The sequence below is a fragment of the Mustelus asterias genome, chromosome 12, assembly GCF_964213995.1.
Source record: "Mustelus asterias chromosome 12, sMusAst1.hap1.1, whole genome shotgun sequence".
NCBI lineage: Eukaryota > Metazoa > Chordata > Chondrichthyes > Carcharhiniformes > Triakidae > Mustelus > Mustelus asterias.
The window spans coordinates 58,788,440-58,808,956 of NC_135812.1; the positions used below are offsets into that span (position 1 = coordinate 58,788,440).

Here is a 20,517-nt window from a genome sequence, read left to right on the forward strand (position 1 = left end):
TCAAAGAACCTGTCGTAGGTCAGGTCAGGGTTAATGTGTGCGCCATGGATAATTACATCAAATCTAGAGCCAGTTAGTCCAGTAAACTCACTGATCCTAGCTCAGATCCATTCCCATGTACATTTGTTCCGGCCAGCAGATTCCTACATTGTTTTTTCATCCCTTATATTAGTCATTCCCTTCCTTCCATGATCACCTTGAACTAAAACATGGGTGTGATCTTGCAACCTCGTCCCGCCCGACATTTGGCGAGGTGGTACGATCAGGTAAAAAATGGGAAACCGCCTCTGATTATATCAACCCCAGAAAGGACGCAAAGCTGATTGAAATATTTCAGACATTTAAATGTTATTAGTAAGTCCAGGACACTATCGTCTGGGCTCACTTTACATTACCTGCTCACCGCTTGTGCTTCTCACAGATTGGTCTCAACCAGTGGGAGACCAGACGTGATGGTCCCGCCAGGAGGATCGGAAGCAATTGAAGCCCATGGGTGGTCGCAGCATGGTTGAGCAGTGCCCATGGGGCAGTGCCAGCCTGGCACTGCCTGCCTGGCACCCTGCCACTACCCACTCATCACCATTTCTATGCCAGAGGGAGTGCCAAGGGATTGGGGCCTGAGTGGGGGTGGACTATTAACGGGATGGGGTGGGGAGGGAAGGGGAGCGCCACAGGGGAGGCAATCGGGGTGGGAGGGAATGAACTCTGTGGGAGGGGGGATACTCTGCATTCAGGGGCAATCAACGGAGGGGATTGATGATGTCCGTTGTGGTGGTTGGGGGCGGGGGGGGATAGACCTCCATAGGGGACGATCAGTGTGAAGCTCGGGCTCCGTTTCTCCCCCACCCCCCGTTGGCAAGAATCGCATTGTGGCTCGTTTTTTGCACTAAATGTCAAAAGATTGCATGTTGCAGCTCACCAAGAAAACCAGTGCCAGTCTCTCCTGTTTTCTCACTCATTCGGAACTTAGAATCTGTTTTGTGACATCGCGCTCCAAGTGTGTTAAGTATTTTCGTTGGGAGACCATCACGTCTGGTCTCCCACTGGTTGAGACCAATCTGTGAGAAGCACAAGCGGTGAGCAGGTAATGTAAAGTGAGCCCAGACGATAGTGTCCTGGACTTACTAATAACATTTAAATGTCTGAAATATTTCAATCAGCTTTGCACCCTTTCTGGGGTTGATATAATCAGAGGCGGCTTCCCATTTTTTGCCTGCCACCTGATCGTACCACCTCGCCAAACGTTGGGCGGGACGAGGTTGCAAGATCGCACCCATGTTCTTTTAGTTCAAGGTGATCATGGAAGGATCACCTTGAACTAAATACGAGCATTGTAATTGTTAGCTGTGACAATACCTGAAAGAGTTTAATTGAAAGGCAATATAAATATTTGAACTGCTATCAACTGGTTACTGACCTTGTGAAAAAATAAACGTAAAAGATCTTGTCAAGTAATTTAAAATGCAGTCTACCAATAATTCCGTTTTCTGTGACTCTTTTTTGGAAGTGTTTGGATGACCTCTGGCATACATTGGCTCCACCAAATCCTCATTTATAGTTCCAGGCTGGAATTTTCTAGCCATTCGCACCGGCAGGACTCTCCAGTCTTTCTGATGGTGAACCCACAGGGGGTGAGGGGGGGGGGGGGGGAGTGAGTGGGATGGAGGGGGGGAGTGAGTGTGCAGAGAACTAGAAATACATTGACGGCGACAGGATCAGAAGGTCCCATTGTGCCGCCCTATGGCGGGTCGTTTCTGCGAAACAGGCCGTGGGAGGTGGAAAAAGCCCGCCCCTTGTCCTTGAGTTCAAATCTCTCCATGGTTCACCCACTCCTAACTCTGCAATCTCCTTGAGCCCTATAACCCTCCAAGAATTGTGTTCCTTCAATTCTCTGCTGCATTGTTGATTTTTATTTGCTCCATAATTGGCGAACGTGCCTTCAGCTGCCTGGATTCTAAACTCTGTGAAATTCCCCTCCTAAACCTCTCTACCTAAACCTCTCTACCTAAACCTCTCTACCTAAACCTCTCTACCTAAACCTCTCTACCTAAACCTCTCTACCTAAACCTCTCTACCTAAACCTCTCTACCTAAACCTCTCTACCTAAACCTCTCTACCTAAACCTCTCTACCTAAACCTCTCTACCTAAACCTCTCTACCTAAACCTCTCTACCTAAACCTCTCTACCTAAACCTCTCTACCTAAACCTCTCTACCTAAACCTCTCTACCTAAACCTCTCTACCTAAACCTCTCTACCTAAACCTCTCTACCTAAACCTCTCTACCTAAACCTCTCTACCTAAACCTCTCTACCTAAACCTCTCTACCTAAACCTCTCTACCTAAACCTCTCTACCTAAACCTCTCTACCTAAACCTCTCTACCTAAACCTCTCTACCTAAACCTCTCTACCTAAACCTCTCTACCTAAACCTCTCTACCTAAACCTCTCTACCTAAACCTCTCTACCTAAACCTCTCTACCTAAACCTCTCTACCTAAACCTCTCTACCTAAACCTCTCTACCTAAACCTCTCTACCTAAACCTCTCTACCTAAACCTCTCTACCTAAACCTCTCTACCTAAACCTCTCTACCTAAACCTCTCTACCTAAACCTCTCTACCTAAACCTCTCTACCTAAACCTCTCTACCTAAACCTCTCTACCTAAACCTCTCTACCTAAACCTCTCTACCTAAACCTCTCTACCTAAACCTCTCTACCTAAACCTCTCTACCTAAACCTCTCTACCTAAACCTCTCTACCTAAACCTCTCTACCTAAACCTCTCTACCTAAACCTCTCTACCTAAACCTCTCTACCTAAACCTCTCTACCTAAACCTCTCTACCTAAACCTCTCTACCTAAACCTCTCTACCTAAACCTCTCTACCTAAACCTCTCTACCTCTGTCTCCTCCTTAAAACCTACTGTTTTGATTGAGCTACTGAATGTATCCTCCTTTTGACTCGGTGTCAATCATTTTCTCTGGTTAGATTCCTGTGAAGCACTATTGGGATGTTTTATAATGTTAAAAGGTGCCATAGAAATGCAATATTTTTAAATAGAAAATGTAGTTATTCCCATAACAGTTACCATTGTTGATCATAGTAAAAGTAACCAAGTCTGATTCATACAATTTTACAGCTTAATCTCATTTTAAAGATTGCAACACGTAACAGTTTGAAGTGCAAAGTATCATAAGGACAAGTACAAAGCTAGACTTTGACTTCTAATTACAGAGGATACGCGTGTTGTCATACAGCAGGATTATCGAACAGTTTTGTCAGTTTTGATGATACGCTGATTTGTCAATTTGTTTTTGCTGCCTTTGCCTCAGCATTGCCATCTTGAAATCTTCATGGCCACTTCCACATCTAACGCCGTGGAAAGCCCAAGTTGATCTCAATGCCTGAATCTACTGCAGGTGAATAACTTTACAGACAATTAGCCCATCATAGCAAGTGACTCATTTCTTTAAGAAAAAGGTTTTTGGTTAAATTAAAAACTAGCTAAAATACTCTACTGAACAGCTTTCACTACAGGGATTTTATAGTGGTGTAATTGGCCCTGAGGCTGGTCAGCATAAAGAAAGCCCTTTTGTCTTTTTCTGAATGGGAGCAAATATACCGAGAATTTTCTTCCGTGAAGTAACCACATCCACCCATAACCTTTCTTGATTTACTGGTCACTAGATCAAAGTGAATGCATTTCTTTTGCTTTAAGTGAGATGGACAAGTCCTGGGAAACATAATTCATTCTAACTACGCATTTGCTCGTCATAATCACAAAACGGAATCTTTTGATTTTATTTCTTTCCTGATGTTACAGTTTCAGTCTTATCTGTGTCTTGGTGCTAAAATCAGTTGCAGTTCAAGGATTGTCCTTCACATCAATTTATGATTTTGAGGTCTTCTGGAAAGCAGGGGAGATTGAATTACAAAAGCAGTGATGCCAAAAGGAGATGGTATTGGGACATGTAAAGAATCGGACAGTTAAAACAACAGGAGACCTGAAGATTGGAGTCACACTTGCAGATTGAATGGTCAGCGCTTGGAATCCATGTAGCAGAGACAGCATCACGAGCAGCTAATACAGTATACTACAGTGAGAGAAGAACTAGTGAATCACTGTTTCACCTGGAAGGAATATTGGAGGCTTTGGACTGTGAGGAGGTAAAAGGGCAGGTGTTGAATCTCCTGTGCTTCCATGCTGTGGAAGGGGAGGGAATGTTGGAGTGATTGAAGAGTTGACCAGGGTGTCAAAGAGGGAACAGTCCCTTTGGAAAGCTGAAAAGGAAGGCAGATGTTTGCTGGAGATATTGAAAATGAACCATTGTTGCAGTATTATATTCATGCAGAGAGTGTGGAATTTGTTGTCAGATGGAGCTGTTGAAGCAGGGTGCATTGGAAACAGGAATATCAAACAAGAATGGTTTAAATGGGATTATTCCTGGATTGCGGCGAGGTTGAAACCTTTGGCTATTTTCTTCAGTTGATATTAGAGCATTATTTGAACTCCCCTTTGCCATAATTGTGTTCTTTCCTGTGAGGTGTTGCTGAATTATGGGTTGATTTTATATTGTTTGGAGTGAAAACTTTATAAAGTTCCTATATACTTTTAGAGCTATTGGGTGAGATCTTCCAGCTTCACGCTGGTGGGATCTTGCGGGATGTTCCAACCCGCAGATTCAATGGAAAATCCCATTGACAGCAGTGGGACCAGAGGGCCCTGCTGCCAGCCAAGTGCAGACCACCTCCCACCATCGAGATACGCCACGGGGAGCCAATTAATTTCCCGACAAACATCTGTCATTGCTGGTTCCACAGCTGGATAAGGGGAATTTGCTGCTCATTGTTTCTGATTCCATTTTAGTGTTTACACATCCAGTTTATATTTTTAATAGGTTCATATTTTTTACTCATCTTACTCAACAGTATGTTAAAGCTGCTATATAAATAAATATAAGCTAAGGAAAGGTCCCAAAGAGCATTGTAAAACAAAGTATGACATTGAGATATTGGCTTAACCAAAAGCTTGATCAAAGCAGCACATTTTAATGAGTGATTGTCTCAAAGGAAGAAAGCGAGGTGGAGGGTTTGGAGCCTAGGCAACTGACGACACAGCCACCAGTGGGGGAGCAATTAAAATTGGGGATGCAGAAGAAACAAGAATTTGAGGAACGCACAGATTTCAGAGGGTTGTGGGGCTGAAAAAAGATTAGAGATAGGGTGAGGCCATGGAGATTCCAAAGGCAGGTTTTTCATGTACTAAAGACAGATCACATGATACTGGGTTCTATAATTTTACCCTCATCATCCTAGGTGCAATTTTTACTTTTTAATATATAATAGTTACAGTGAATATCAATGTACTCAGTGTACAATACCCGGTAAACAATAGTTCCTTGACCTCCTGCATAACAAGCCTTTCCATTTGAGTTAAGCCCTTATCGCTGGAAAAACAGCCAAATTTATCAAGCTGGCCATGTTGGCACATGTGGATTAATCTACAACTAGGGGTCATAAATAGAAGATAGGCACTAATAAATTCAGTGAGGAACTTGGGAGAAAGGTCTTTACCCAGAGAGTGGTTAAAATGTGGAATCCGTAACCCAAGGGTGTGGTAAAGGAGAATCTAGACAGGCAAATGAGGGAGAAAGGAAATGCAGGATTTTAGATGAAGTGAAATGAGGTAGGCTAGAAGGGAGATTGTGTGGAGTATAAACACAGCCTGTTCCTGTGTTGTACATAATGGGAAGAAGTGGGGAGAGTGCTGGAGAGGGCACGTGGAAGAAGGAGTGAATAACAAATTGTATATAAAATGCATTTGTATGCTGAAAGAAAAGACAGACGTTCATTTTTTTTTAAAGAAACCCTACAGTGCAGAAGGAGGCCATTTGGCCCATCGAGTCTGCACCGACCACAATCCCACCCAGGCCATACCCCCACATATTTACCCGCTAATCCCTCTAACCTACGCATCTCAGGACTCTAAGGGGCAATTTTTAACTTGGCCAATCAACCTAACCTGCACATCTTTGGACTGTGGGAGGAAACCAGAGCACCCGGAGGAAACCCACGCAGACACGAGGAGAATGTGCAAACTCTACACAGACAGTGACCCAAGCCGGGAATCGAACCCAGGTCCCCGGAGCTGTGAAGCAGCAGTGCTAACCACTGTGCTACCGTGCCGCCCCATTTTTCATGTCTTTCATGATCTCAATATACCCAAACTTCCTCAAAGCATTTAGCAGCCAATGAAGTATCTTAAAAAATACATCACTGTTGTAATGGCTGTGAGAGAACCATGCAACAAAGTGGTTCACATGGCCATTCCATCTCTTGAGTGTCCTTGTCCCATTACTGTGTCCTTTCATAGGCTGAGAATGGGGGGGGGTGAGTGTAAGGATTAGATGTTGATTGTTTCAATGCAGAATGTTGCTTTTCCTGGCATTTTTGTTACAAGTGCGTCCCTCCAGGTGACACAGGTCCTGAAATAACTGACAGCAGGGTTTGTTGTCTCTTGACATTTCTGTGAACAGAACGAAACACGTTCCTGAGTCTGACCTTTAGCCTCAATCTTGGCTCTGATGTGATTAATGTCAGTGCTTCACAGATTGGCTTTGGTTGCTGTGGACTTGGATCGGAGTGTTCTGCATTGTAGGGATTCTATGATTCTAACGCACGGGGTTGTTGGGTGAAGGGCTTCATCTGCAACCTTGTGATGAAGCGCATGACCGTTTACACGCACAACGATTTGGATCCCAGGATTATTGACCTGGGTGAACTTGGGCAACTAACTTGCATATAAGGAGTTTTTGACCCTTTTATAGTATTAAGTTTTTACGTCTTGCCGCCTCCCCTTACACGATCCATGGTAACGTTCTGCTGTGAAAGGTCTACGCAGATAATTCTTAGACTCTGAATCTGATACATTCCTTCATCTCCTTCAGACTGCACTGGTTTTGGGAGAGTTAATGGGTTCTGAATAGGAAAGAGTATTTCAACATCCTGAGCACCTTTTACTAAGGCTGATGGGAAAGAATTAAAAATGACTATTAACCATGTTTCTAGAAGAACATAGAAAAACTACAGCACAAACAGGCCCTTCGGCCCACAAGTTGTGCCGAACATATCCCTACCTTCTAGACCTACCTATAACCCTCCATCCTATTAAGCTCCATGTACTCATCCAGGAGTCTCTTAAAAGACCCTATTGAGTTCGCCTCCACCACCACTGACGGCAGCCGATTCCACTCGCCCACCACCCTCTGTGTGAAGAACTTACCCCTAACATCTCCCCTGTACCTACCCCCCAGCACCCTAAACCTGTGTCCTCTCGTAGCAGACATTTCCACCCTGGGAAAAAGCCTCTGAGAGTCCACCCGATCTATGCCTCTCAACATCTTATACACCTCTATTAGGTCTCCTCTCATCCTTCGTCTCTCCAAGGAGAAAAGACCGAGCTCCCTCAGCCTATCCTCATAAGGCATGCCACTCGATCCAGGCAACATCCTTGTAAATCTCCTCTGCACCCTTTCAATCTTGTCCACATCCTTCCTATAGTGAGGCAACCAGAACTGAGCACAGTACTCCAAGTGGGGTCTGACGAGGGTCTTATAAAGCTCTTGCAGATTTTAAGCACTGCATGCCTCCTGTGACAGTGACAGTGATGAGAGCAGTTCATGGTTCTTACAGATTATGCTAATGAACTAGTAATCCAGAGACCTGGACTAATGATTCAGAGACGTGTGTTCAAATCCCACTGTGGCAACTGGGCAATTTAAATTCAATCTGTTAAATAAATCTGGAATAACAACAACAACAACCTGTGTTGCAACTTTAATGTAAAGAAACATTCCTGGATCCTTTGCAAGTGCATTATAAAATAAAATATGAAACTGAGCCACATAAGATATTGGGATAGGAAACCAAAAGCTTTTGGTTAAAGGGAGAGGTTTAACGAATGTCTTGAAGGAAGAAAGCAAGGTGGAGAGACAAGGAGAGTATTCCAAAGCTTGGGGATAGAGCGATTGAAATTGGGGATGCTTAAGAGACCAGAATTAGAGAAGCAATGATAACTCCGATGCTTGAGTGGCTGGAGGGGATTACAGAGTTCAGGAGGGGCAAGGCCATAAAGAGATTTGAAAATAAGAATGAGAATTTTAAAATCCAGAATAAAAAAAACAAGCATTGGTAATGGTGACCATGAAGCTACCAAATTATTGTTTAAAAACCCATCAAGTTTGCAAATGTCTGTTAGGAAGTGTTGTAGGTAAAATAATACCTGAGTCAAAGTACAGTGGTTTATTTTCACAGGCCGATCCCTGACACGGTCTCCAGACCTCTCAGTGAATACAGGTCAAGAGCACACATTTATACATAATTTTTCACCCCTGGTCACGTCCTCATCTTCCCACGATTATTGCTGTCTCAGCGATTCGTGGCCGTCTCAAGGCTGTGTTTTGTCGCCTCTATGTGGACTCCTGTGGGTTGTTTAGATTATAAGTTTGCACAGACAGGTTAACTAAAACTCAGGAGCCTATATAGCAATTTATATCAGTATAAATAATATAGATGAATAGCATATAATGAATATATATGTATCTATTGTTATACAATGATAGAAGGCATACATGTCAGCTCCACCGTGTTAAACAAAGGTACATAATAGAAAGGAACATAAAATGGAGTCTGCTTAGCCACATTCCTGATACACAATTAGCTGGGAACAGCAAGGACAGCTGTCACTCTTAGCTGGTTTGGATACATGTAAACAGGCTTTACAGACATGAAAACACTGAGCTCTGATGAAAACATGAGCTCTGCAGTGTTTCTTACAAAATCACAGAGTTCGGTACTCAATGCTTAAGTGTTACAAAGTTTATTAACCCATTCCCGTCTTCATTCCTCCCTTTTGGTTGGGCCGGGTCCAAACAGGGCCCTATGACCAATTCAGAACCACATGTTATCGGCGAATGGGCCCAGCTCCTTTGTCGGGAGGTCTGTCCCCTCTGTCTGTACACTTGCACCCGGCATAATCCGCGTTGTTATTGTTTTACAGCAAGCATTCAATAATGCCATACAAACACAGCAAGTAATTACAATTACAATTAATACAATCAATCCATGCATCAGGTATGCACCCCACGACCCGAACCATTGCCCCAGCCAGCCTGGAGGGTTATAATTGTGATATTGGTTCCCCTCATCCTGTATTGTTTTCGCCATGTATTTAATATGATCTGCCAAGCGAGTTATATTCTCCGAAGCATCGGGAATATACGTACAGCATTCGGAGCCAACTATAGCACATGTTCCTCCGTGGGAGGCTCGCACATAATCGAGTGCCAATCACTTCTGTAACGCCACAGTCCGAATAGCTACGACCTCTGCTGATATTTCGGAGACGGCTGTGCTCACCTCCTCGAACCCATCTTTAGTCTCATTTGCAATTCTCTCTTGGGTCGAGGCCATTCTTATAAGTTCCTGTGCTGCCTTTGCCGTCCCGTAAAGTGGGTAGGCTACCATGAAGAATCGTTCTGTCTCACTAATGGCTTGCATGGCCCTAAGCGGGTGTATCTCGGGGTGGTCCCGTAAGTCAGTGTAATGGTGAATATAGGGCACCACAAATGCCAAATAACACGATCCTGCCCAATTCCAGGGACGCCACGGGTAGGCATTGTTTCCACAGACAAAATAGGTACCATTATATGCAGTCATCTCGCTTATATAAGCGGAGGAGAGGTTAACCAGGACAAAGAACAGTACAGCACAGGAAACAGGCCCTTCGGCCCTCCAAGCCTGTGCCGCTCCTTGGTCCAACTAGACCAATCGTTTGTATCCCTCCATTCCCAGGCTGCTCATGTGACTATCCAGGTAAGTCTTAAACGATGTCAGCGTGCCTGCCTCCACCACCCTACTTAGCAGCGCATTCCAGGCCCCCACCACCCTCTGTGTCAAAAACATCCCTCTAATATCTGAGTTATACTTCGCCCCTCTCGCCTTGAGCCCGTGACCCCTCGTGAACGTCACTTCTGATCTGGGAAAAAGCTTCCCACCATTCACCCTATCTATCCCCTTCATAGTCTTGTACACCTCTATTAGATCTCCCCTCATTCTTCGTCTTTCCAAGGAGAACAACCCCAGTTTACCCAATCTCTCCTCATAGCTAAGACCCTCCATACCAGGCAACATCCTGGTAAACCTTCTCTGCACTCTCTAACGCCTCCACGTCCTTCTGGTAGTGCGGCAACCAGAACTGGACGCAGTACTCCAAATGTGGCCTAACCAGCGTTCTATACAGTTGCATCATCAGACTCCAGCTTTTATACTCTATACCCCGTCCTATAAAGGCAAGCATACCATGTGCCTTTTTCACCACCTTCTCCACCTGTGTTGCCACCTTCAAGGATTTGTGGACTTGCACACCTAGGTCCCTCTGTGTTTCTATACTCCTGATGACTCTGCCATTTATTGTATAACTCCTCCCTACATTATTTCTTCCAAAATGCATCACTTCGCATTTATCCGGATTAAACTCCATCTGCCACCTCTCCACCCAATTTTCCAGCCTATCTATATCCTGCTGTATTGCCCGACAATGCTCTTTGCTATCCGCAATTTCAGCCATCTTCGTGTCATCCGCAAACTTGCTGATTACACCAGTTACACCTTCCAAATCATTTATATATATCACAAATAGCAGAGGTCCCAGTACAGAGCCCTGCGGAACACCACTGGTCACAGACCTCCAGCCGGAAAAAGACCCTACGACCACTACCCTCTGTCTCCTATGGCCAAGCCAGTTCTCCTTGTATCCCATGAGCCTTAACCTTCTTAACCAACCTGCCATGTGGGACTTTGTCAAATGCCCTACTGAAATCCATATAGACGACATCCACGGCCCTTCCTTCGTCAACCGTTTTTGTCACTTCCTCAAAAAACTCCACCAAATTTGTAAGGCACGACCTCCCTCTTACAAAACCATGCTGTCTGTCACTAATGAGATTGTTCCGTTCTAAATGCACATACATCCTGTCTCTAAGAATCCTCTCCAACAACTTCCCTACCACGGACGTCAAGCTCACCGGCCTATAATTTCCTGGGTTATCCCTGCTACCCTTCTTAAACAACGGGACCACATTCGCTATCCTCCAATCCTCAGGGACCTCACCCGTGTCCAAAGAAGCGACAAAGATTTCCGTCAGAGGCCCAGCAATTTCATCTCTCGTCTCCCTGAGCAGTCGAGGATAGATGCCATCAGGCCCTGGGGCTTTGTCAGTTTTAATGTTCCCTAAAAAACCTAACACTTCCTCTCTTGTAATGGAGATTTTCTCTAACGGCTCAACACCTCCCTCTGAGACACTCCCGGTTAACACGCCCCTCTCCTTCGTGAATACCGATACAAAGTATTCATTTAGGATCTCCCCTATTCCCTTGGGTTCTAAGCATAATTCCCCTCCTTTGTCCCTGAGAGGTCCGATTTTCTCCCTGACAACTCTTTTGTTCCTAACGTATGAATAGAATGCCTTAGGATTCTCCTTAATCCTGCCTGCCAAGAACATCTGGTGACCTCTTTTTGCCCTTCTAACTCCCCGTTTGAGTTCTTTCCTACTCTCTCTGTATTCCTCCAGAGCTCCATCTGTTTTCTGTTGCCTGGACTTAACGTACGCCTCCCTTTTCATTTTAATCAGATCCTCAATTTCCCTGGTTGTCCACGGCTCTTGAATCCTACCTTTCCTATCTTTCCTTTTTACAGGCACATGCCTATCCTGCAGCCTTATCAATAGTTCCTTAAAAGACTCCCACATGCCAGACGCGGACTTACCCTCGAACATCCTCTCCCAATCAACATCCACCAATTCCTGCCTAATCCGGCTATAGTTAGCCTTCCCCCAATTTAGCACCCTGCCCGTAGGACAGCACTCATCCTTGTCCATTACTATCCTAAAGTTAAGAGTTGTGGTCACTATTTGCCACATGTTCCCCTACCGAAACTTTGACGACCTGACCGGGCTCATTTCCCAGAACTAGGTCCAGTATAGCCCCCTCTCTAGTCGGGCTATCTACATACTGTTCCAAAGAACCTTCCAGTACGCATTTTACAAATTCCTCCCCATCCGGACCCCCAGCTCTTAACACTTTCCAGTCTGTGCCAGGGAAATTAAAGTCCCCCACTACAACAACCCTATTTTTTCTGCACCTATCCAGACTCTCCTGACATATCCTTTCCTCCACTTCCCGTGGGCTGTTGGGTGGTCTGTAGTACACCCCCAGCATAGTGACTGCACCCTTCCTGTTTCTGAGTTCCACCCACAGCGACTCAGTACATGACCCCTCTAAGTTGTCTACCCTCTGCACCGCGGTAATATGCTCCTTAACTAATATCGCTACTCCCCCACCTTTTTTAGCCCCTCCTCTGTCTCGCCTAAAACACTTATACCCCAGAATATTCAGCTGCCAGTCCTGTCCTTTTAACCAAGTTTCCGTCACCGCAACCACATCCAAATTCCGCATAAGCATTAAGGCCCTAAGTTCATCTGTTTTACCCGTTACACTCCTCACATTGAACAGTGGCTGTGGGGCACTGGATTGTGACCTGTACCATGGCCCAAGCGTCATTAGTGTCATTAATCTGCTGTATATAGTAGCTACGGCCAACAGGTATGGTTCCATTTCTTATCAGGCGGATAGATCCCCTTTGTTGATTTTTCATAACGAAGTAGGGTGGGGAATCTGATCTGTCGTAGCTGGGTTGGTAATTCTTCTTAAAGGTCGATAAAGTGCACCCTCCGCCCCCTAGCCTTAAAACAACATCACTGTTGCTGATACCCTGCATAGTGGTACCCGATGGGGTTTTAAATGTCAGTTTCCTTGTCCCTTCCTGGGTTCCATTCTGATTTAAAATCCATTCTATTATTTCCGGAGCTGATAAAGGGATAGGGAATAAAGGAATTCCTCCCTTTCCTCCGTGCGTGGAAATGTGTGCACAGACCCAGCACTTGCTCAGATTCGATTGTGATGCATACAGATAAGACGTATACACAAAGGTGTTCATACAATAGACAGAGTCATCGTTATAGAGATGATCACTGTGCTTTACCCCTAAATCCTCATAATTCCATCTATACTTTCCCGCTATGGCTAACAGGGCCAGGGTCGTGAGAAGCAGCATGAAAAGCATCTTATCACTTATTAATAACTCGCGTGACCGTTATACAATGTTCCAAAGGCTATACCGCCCGCGCGTAACTTTCCGCGAACCCGTTCAGCTTGCTTGGAGGTCAGTCGTTGTCTGTACATTCCTGTAATTGGAGTATATCACATATTTTTCCAATTAGTTCCAGCATATTCAACTGATATCAACTGAGTTTAATGTTTCCATATACCTTTCCCCCTTATGTCCAGATAGCCACAGGTATCTCCACTAATTATAACTTCATATGGCCCATTCCATTTTGGTGCAAACACTGGTTTGTCAGGTAACGTTTTCACGAGGATGTCCTGTTGTTGGGACGTCAGGGAGCCTTTCAAACTCCCTCTCCACGTCTGTTATTTCCTGATTTATTGGTAGGGGGATTGGTCTGGGGATTGGTAGGGGGATTGGTCTGTTATTTCCTGATTTATTGGTAGGGGGATTGAATTTAGGAGTCGTAGCGTTATGTTGCAACTGTACACAACTCTGGTGCGGCCGCACTTGGAGTACTGTGTGCAGTTCTGGTCCCCACATTACAGGAAGGATGTGGAGGCTTTGGAGAGGGTGCAGAGGAGGTTTACCAGGATGTTGCCTGGTATGGAGGGGAGATCCTATGAGGAGAGGCTGAGGGATTTGGGATTGTTTTCGCTGGAAAGGCGGCGGCTAAGAGGGGATCTTATTGAAACATATAAGATGATTAGAGGTTTAGATAGGGTGGATAGTGATAGCCTTTTTCCTCTGATGGAGAAATCCAGCACGAGGGGGCATGGCTTTAAATTGAGGGGGGGTAGTTATAGAACCGATGTCAGGGGTAGGTTCTTTACCCAGAGGGTGGTGAGGGATTGGAATGCCCTGCCAGCATCAGTAGTAAATGCGCCTAGTTTGGGGGCGTTTAAGAGATCCGTAGATAGGTTCATGGACGAAAAGAAATTGGTTTAGGTTGGAGGGTCACAGTTTTTTTTTTTTAACTGGTCGGTGCAACATCGTGGGCCGAAGGGCCTGTTCTGCGCTGTAATGTTCTATGTTCTATGTTCTATGTTCTATGATTGTCTTTTACCAATTTGCGCATCCCTTTTAGTTGGGTGCTTAGTTCCAAACATATCTCCTGATTTTATCTTTTAGTGGACCTACATCGGTCCCACCTGTTATGATGCTTTCTGGTAATTGCATCGCCCGTCCTGTCATTAGTTCATAAGGGGTTAATCCGGTTGTCTGGTTTGTGGTAGCCCTTAATCTCATTAGTAAGGTGGGCAATACCTTTGTCCACATTTTCCCCGATGTCTGTATGGCTTTAGCCAGTGCATTATACATTTAACTACGTATCCCCCTTCCATAGAAAGCTTAGTGTGAATCAAATAACACTTTGTACTGGCTGCAGCTGGACATCCATTCATTTGTATATAATCCTATCAAAAGATATCGCTTTCCTCATTAAAATCACATGCCATACAGCTCTGAGTTTTATATGATGTATTATATCTAATTTGATCATTTGGTTGCGCGTAAGCATTACAGTACTTCATAAAGTACCACTAAAACACCAACATTTAGCTTGGAATAAATAGCCTTTTCTCCTACAAAATTATGTTTTTATCAATACACAATATGTTATATAAATTGGTTAAGGCTTTTCAGGATTTTATTTTATTCTCGGGTCTATATGGCAGTGCTCATACTGTATAATAATTGAGCGGCAGTTGTATCATGCCACTTTACACCTCATAACTGTGATATCCAAACCCTCTTAATTTAAGTTGTTTCTATTTTTAAACTGAGCTCCAGATTAAAACCCCTGCATTTTAGAAAAGTAATAGGCGCCAAATCAAAGTAGGTACAATACATATAACAATAACAGGAAGGAAATCTGCCATCGTTTGCTGGTCTGGCCTACATCTGATTCCAGATCCATAGCAATGTCATTGACTCTTAACTACCCCCTGAAATGACCTAGCAAACCATTCAGTTATCAAGAAGGCAGCTCACAATCGCCTTCTCAAGAGGCAATAAAAACTGGCCTGGCCAACATCACCCACGTCCTGTGAATGAATGAGAAATAACATATGAGAGGTGAATATCCTCGAGTTTAACATTGTTCTCTGCATATTTGCTGTGCTTAATCAAGGCATTGTGTGTGCTTCACTTAGTAACCTCTCTCCAACTGGTTCCCTGTGTTACTGTGTCTCTACTTGTGTTAATCCAGCTCCCTCACATTGCTATCCTCCAACTCATTCCAGTAGTGCACTGATTTCCTTAGTGTATCAGCAATGGGATTAATCCTACCCTTTCACACTCCCTCTGTTGCTTTTTATCTTTTGTGTTATTGCCTCTGAATGAGGTTAACGTTGAACTGTGCCACATGTTCACCTTCATTATAATCTTGTCAACAGGGTATGGGTTGCTTTAAGTGCTGCAGGACAAGGTTGTCTCGGCAGATGGCCATGAGCTCTTCGTAGGTCTCATGCATCAGCGTATCAATCCACAGAACTTGCCCGACTGGCTATCTATCTAGGCTTGTGTTTCTCACTTGCTGGGTGATCCAATTTGCATGTCACGTGCTTTGCAGATTTGTGACGATTTCTCTGGCTATTAAGACCAACTCTTATCATGGGATTGCAGAGTAACTTTTGGGAGAGTGGGGAATTCATTGTTAATCAGCACTCTTGGAGATGACAGCACAGACTAATGGTTCAAGGAGTCTTTTGTATGTTCCAAAACCTTTTGATTATTAGTGCAATCACTGAAGTGTGTGGCATTTTTATCATGCAACATATCAGCTCTTATTGGCACTGATTTGTCAGACCCGGTCTGGGGTAATTTTTAAGCCTACGGTTCATGGGGAGTTGTAGTTTAGATGTTGAATAGTAGATCCTCAGAGATATGTTTGGGTCACTAATATTGATCCTCTGATTTAGTTTGGAGAAAGACCCAGTGTAATTCAGTGAGTACATCAGAATATCTGTTATAAACAAGCACTGCCCATGGGTCATGCAGACTAAGAAACTGATTCCTTGTCTTTCCTAACATGGCTGGTCTCTTCTGTGGCGTTAGTAGGTTTGCTGCAGTTGATGTGGTGCTCATAACTTAAGAGAAACTGGGCGTGGCTTCCTGCTGCTGTTCACCACCTGTGATTCTGCTTTCTCGCATGTGTACACCTACATGGTTGGGTATTTTGGTGCGTACGTACATAGGTTTGTACTAGGGGAATGCAGCATTGCCGAGGTGCACTCCCTTTGAATGAGAGAACAAACTCTTCTGCTCAAATCTTGGCCAACATTCTTTCCCTCAACCAGCAAATAATTAATGATGGTCACCTCCTCATCCTGTGTAGAACACAACTACTGTGGGCTTCATTGCTTTATTTGTGTGAAAACTCAAACTTTGGTGAACTTTTACATGATGCCAATATTCATTCAGAATAGAAGGGCATGGGTGTTTTGCACAATAAATATTGCATGACTTTGTGAGTCGCTGTCCCATGTCAATTATTTATTATATCCTACAGCACTTGTCTGGAAGCTAAAGTAGAAGCTATGGGCCTTCACTTTGCCATGTTCATACCCACCCTGGAGACTCAGTGCACTTCAGAGCAGAAAGAGAAGTGGCTGCAGCAGTCTTACACCCAGCAGATCATCGGCACCTACGCCCAGACAGAGCTGGGCCACGGTTAGTGTTTCCAGAAGGATCATTCGATACTTGAGCAAATGGGCTCCCAGTTGTGTGGCACTACAAAATTGTGAACACGACCTGGCCGGCCGGATGCCTTCATCTCGGCAAAATGCAAACTCAAAGGCACTGGTTGGGGGGGCATCCTGGCCCATCTCTGACATTGGCAGAGAGATGAGGGCTGGTCATCTACACGAGGTTAGCTAAGGACAAGCATGTGGCACAAGGTGACTGATGAAGAAGATGTCATTTTGAAAAATATGGGTTTAAAATTCATCTGACTCAGCTGTGAAAAAAACGAGAATGGTCTACCTGGGACTGGAGCTGTTCTTAACTCAAAAAAACAAAACACAAACTAACCTTGACCTGGTTTATTGAAGAGCGAAACCCTGTACCATTCTGCCAAAGCCAAACTGAAATCAAAACCCAAATCTGGTGCTGGAGGATTTCTGTCACAATGCAGGCTTTTATTTCTATTTTTAAAAAATATTTTGGGAATGATTGCCTCATTCCCTTTTGCACAGGGTTTGTATTCTGGTATACTGTGGTACTATTCAATTTTAATTTACCGAGCCTAGCTCCCCATATCCTCACACAAGAAGAGTTACTCTTGAGGTGTTCAGTGTGATTAAACCATGACCATCACTCCAATCTGTCTTATCCTTCCTTCTCTCACCTGCCCATTCCTAGGTTTTCACTTGGATGGGTTTGACCCAACTCTCTGCATGAGTGAAAGTTGACTACTTCCTTAATTCTCTAAAAGCTCAGTGGTGCCTGCCTACTTATTCTGGTGGCTGGCTAATCGATGCTTTAGCATTTTGATGCTTTGCTTAGAATGCATGCTGTGGATGACTTAACAGATTTATGCTGTTGATTTATGTAATAATGGATGGTGAGCACTGCCTAATTCACTGGTGTTTGCGATGTGAAAAATGATGCCAAAGTCCCATCTTATCCCATTGCAATCAGTTCTGATGCTTAGCTAAGTGTGAAGCATATTCTTCCCTCTTCTCATTTACCCCACACTCCCCAAGCCTTTTAGTTTTTAATCCAGTCAGCCAATATGGCAAACTAGACATTTGAAAACTGTTGTCTGTTTAACCCCAGAGAACATTAGATCCAAATGCACAACTAGTGCGTCTCAGAGTGACTGTGGAATGCAGAAGTAAAAATGCCATATGTGATGTGGATAAATGCGAGGTTATCCATTTTGGCCGGAAAAACAAAAGGGCAAATTACTATTTAAATGGGAAACAGGTTCAAAAGCTGTCTGTGCAGAGGGATCTGGGTGTCCTTGTGCATGAGTCTCAGAAAGTGGGTATGCGGGTGCAGAATGTTATAAGGAAGGCAATGGAATCTTAGCATTTATGGCAAAGGATCTAGAGTATAAAAGTAGAGAAGTGTTGTTACAATTGTATAAAGGCATTGGTGAGACCACACTTGGAGTATTGTGTTCAGTTTTGGTCACCGTCTCTGAGGGAGGATGTGGTGGTACTGGAGGTGGTTCAGAAGAGATTCACAAGATTGATTCCAGGTTTGAAGGGTCTGTTGTATGAGGAGTGGTTGAGTAGCTTGGGGTGTACTTGCTGGAGTACAGAAGAATGAGAGGAGATTTGTGGGCAGCACAGTGGTTAGCACTGCTGCTTCTCAACTCCAGGGACCTGGGTTCGATTCCCGGCTTGGGTCACTGTCTTCGTGGAGTTTGCGCATTCTCGTGTCTGCGTGGGTTTTCTCCGGGTGCTCCGGTTTCCTCCCATGGTCCAAAGATGTGCGGGTTAGGTTGATTGGCCATGCTAAAATTGCCCCTTAGTGTCCTGAGATGCGTAGGCTAGAGGGATTAGCGGGTAAAATATGTAGGGTTATGGGGGTAGGGCCTGGGAGGGATTGTGGTCAGTGCAGACTCGATGGGCCGGGTGGCCTCTTTCTGCACTGCAGGTTTTCTATGATTCTATGATTCGATTGAGGTATATAAAATACTCAATGGGATTGATAAAGTAAATGTTGACCAAATGTTCCCCCTTCTAGAAGAGTGTAGGACAAGAGGTCATAGTTGTAGAGAAAGAGGAGGGAGGTTCCAGACAGAAATAAGGAGAAGTTGATTTCTCACAGAGGGTTGTGAATCTGTGGAACTCATTGTCCCAGAGTGCAGAATCAATCACTGGATTCAAGGAAGAGATAGATAAATATTTGATCAAAAGTGGGATAAAGGACTAAGGGGGAAAGGCAGGGAAGTGGAGTGAGGATGAGATGGAGATCAGCCATGATCATATAGAATGATGGAGCGGGCTCGAGGGGCTGAATTACCTACTCTTGCTCCTAATTCCTGTGTTCCCCCTGCCTCAACTTTTATTGATCATTTTATTTATAAAATGATAAAAATGTCTCAAAGTGTGTATGGGAACATTTAGAAAAGACTCTGTTTTCACCCCTCAGCCTCTCATTTAAATGAGTACGGCCACAGTAATCTGGGATTGGACGGGTTGGCTAACTCGAAGGTGATGTGGGTTGTACATCACCTGATTCAGGATTAAACATAGGCACTGAAACTGCGGTAACAGAAAATACTGCAAGTCGATTGGCACCTAGAAAGAAAAACTGACTAATGCTGTCAAATAGCCTCGACAGCAACTATTACCTCCATCTTTTCTCACGACAGTTGTTGGTTTATCTGCTCTATGTATCTCATCGTTTTCATTTCCGTTACAAAGTCATGTACGATAGATACTATTAAAGTTTGAGGCATTCAAAATGCAGAGTTTTTGTGACACAAATTGGTGTCTGTTTCACTGAGTGTTCACTACTGAGTTTAAAAAAAAGAAATTTAGATAGTTGACAGGCTGTGGTAGTTTCCTCGGGTTTATCATCAGTAGAGGGCTGGCCGACTCGCAGCTGTTGAAAACTGACGCACGAGAACAGACGTAAGTGCCATTCCAGAAATATTGCAGTCGCGGTATGTCATTAAAGTCCAGGTTTCATGGCAAATGCTAGGGAAAGAGTTAACCCAGGAGGCAGTTACACGTCTCAAATACACTGACCTGGGGTACAACATCCCAATGTGTATGTTGCGACTGCGCAAACACGATGCCCAACAGCCATTAGTGACTATGATTGATTTCTGATCCAGATTCAACACTTCCCTGCACTAATAATTTCGCTTTGTCAGTGATTGCTTCAGCATGCAAGAGTTAATCAAATCTCTAATGAAACCCATATGTGTGTCTGTGTCTGTTTGATCCTCCTTATTCCTGTCCCTGCAATCCTGCCTGTGTCTTCACAGCTATGTGCACCGTGGACGGCCAGAGCCCCTGGATCTCCACCTGGGCATGTTCTTGCCCACCATCCTCAACCAGGCTACTCCTGAGCAGCAAGATCGCTTCTTCATGCCAGCTTGGAACCTGCAGATCATTGGCACATATGCCCAGACTGAGATGGGCCATGGTACAGTACAGTAACTTAGTTAGAATTTAATTAGACTCTAACCTCTCAGTCCTTACAGTCCTTTAGAGCTTCTGGACTCATGATTCCATGCCCACTTGTTAATGGGGTTGATAATTTGTCCTGCACTTCATGTGCTTCCCGTGTTAGTCCTGACCACAGCTAGCCATTAGAGATGTGGTTCGAATGGGGGGGATGTTTCTGTTCCGTGTACAGTTCTTCCAG

General features: G+C 44.3%; 1 protein-coding gene across 2 annotated transcripts in view; it reads left to right on the plus strand.

The window, feature by feature from the left end:
* The window catches only part of acox1 (acyl-CoA oxidase 1, palmitoyl), a 54,171-nt gene that overhangs the window by 11,653 nt on the left and 22,001 nt on the right, over positions 1 to 20,517 (plus strand). The window contains exon 3 of one of the 2 annotated variants that reach the window (XM_078225300.1): positions 16,697 to 16,857. In XM_078225300.1, the coding sequence (XP_078081426.1) occupies positions 16,697 to 16,857 (161 nt within the window). Of the gene's footprint in view, positions 1 to 16,696; positions 16,858 to 20,134; positions 20,296 to 20,517 lie in introns of both variants that reach the window. The other variant, XM_078225299.1, reaches the window with a different exon arrangement.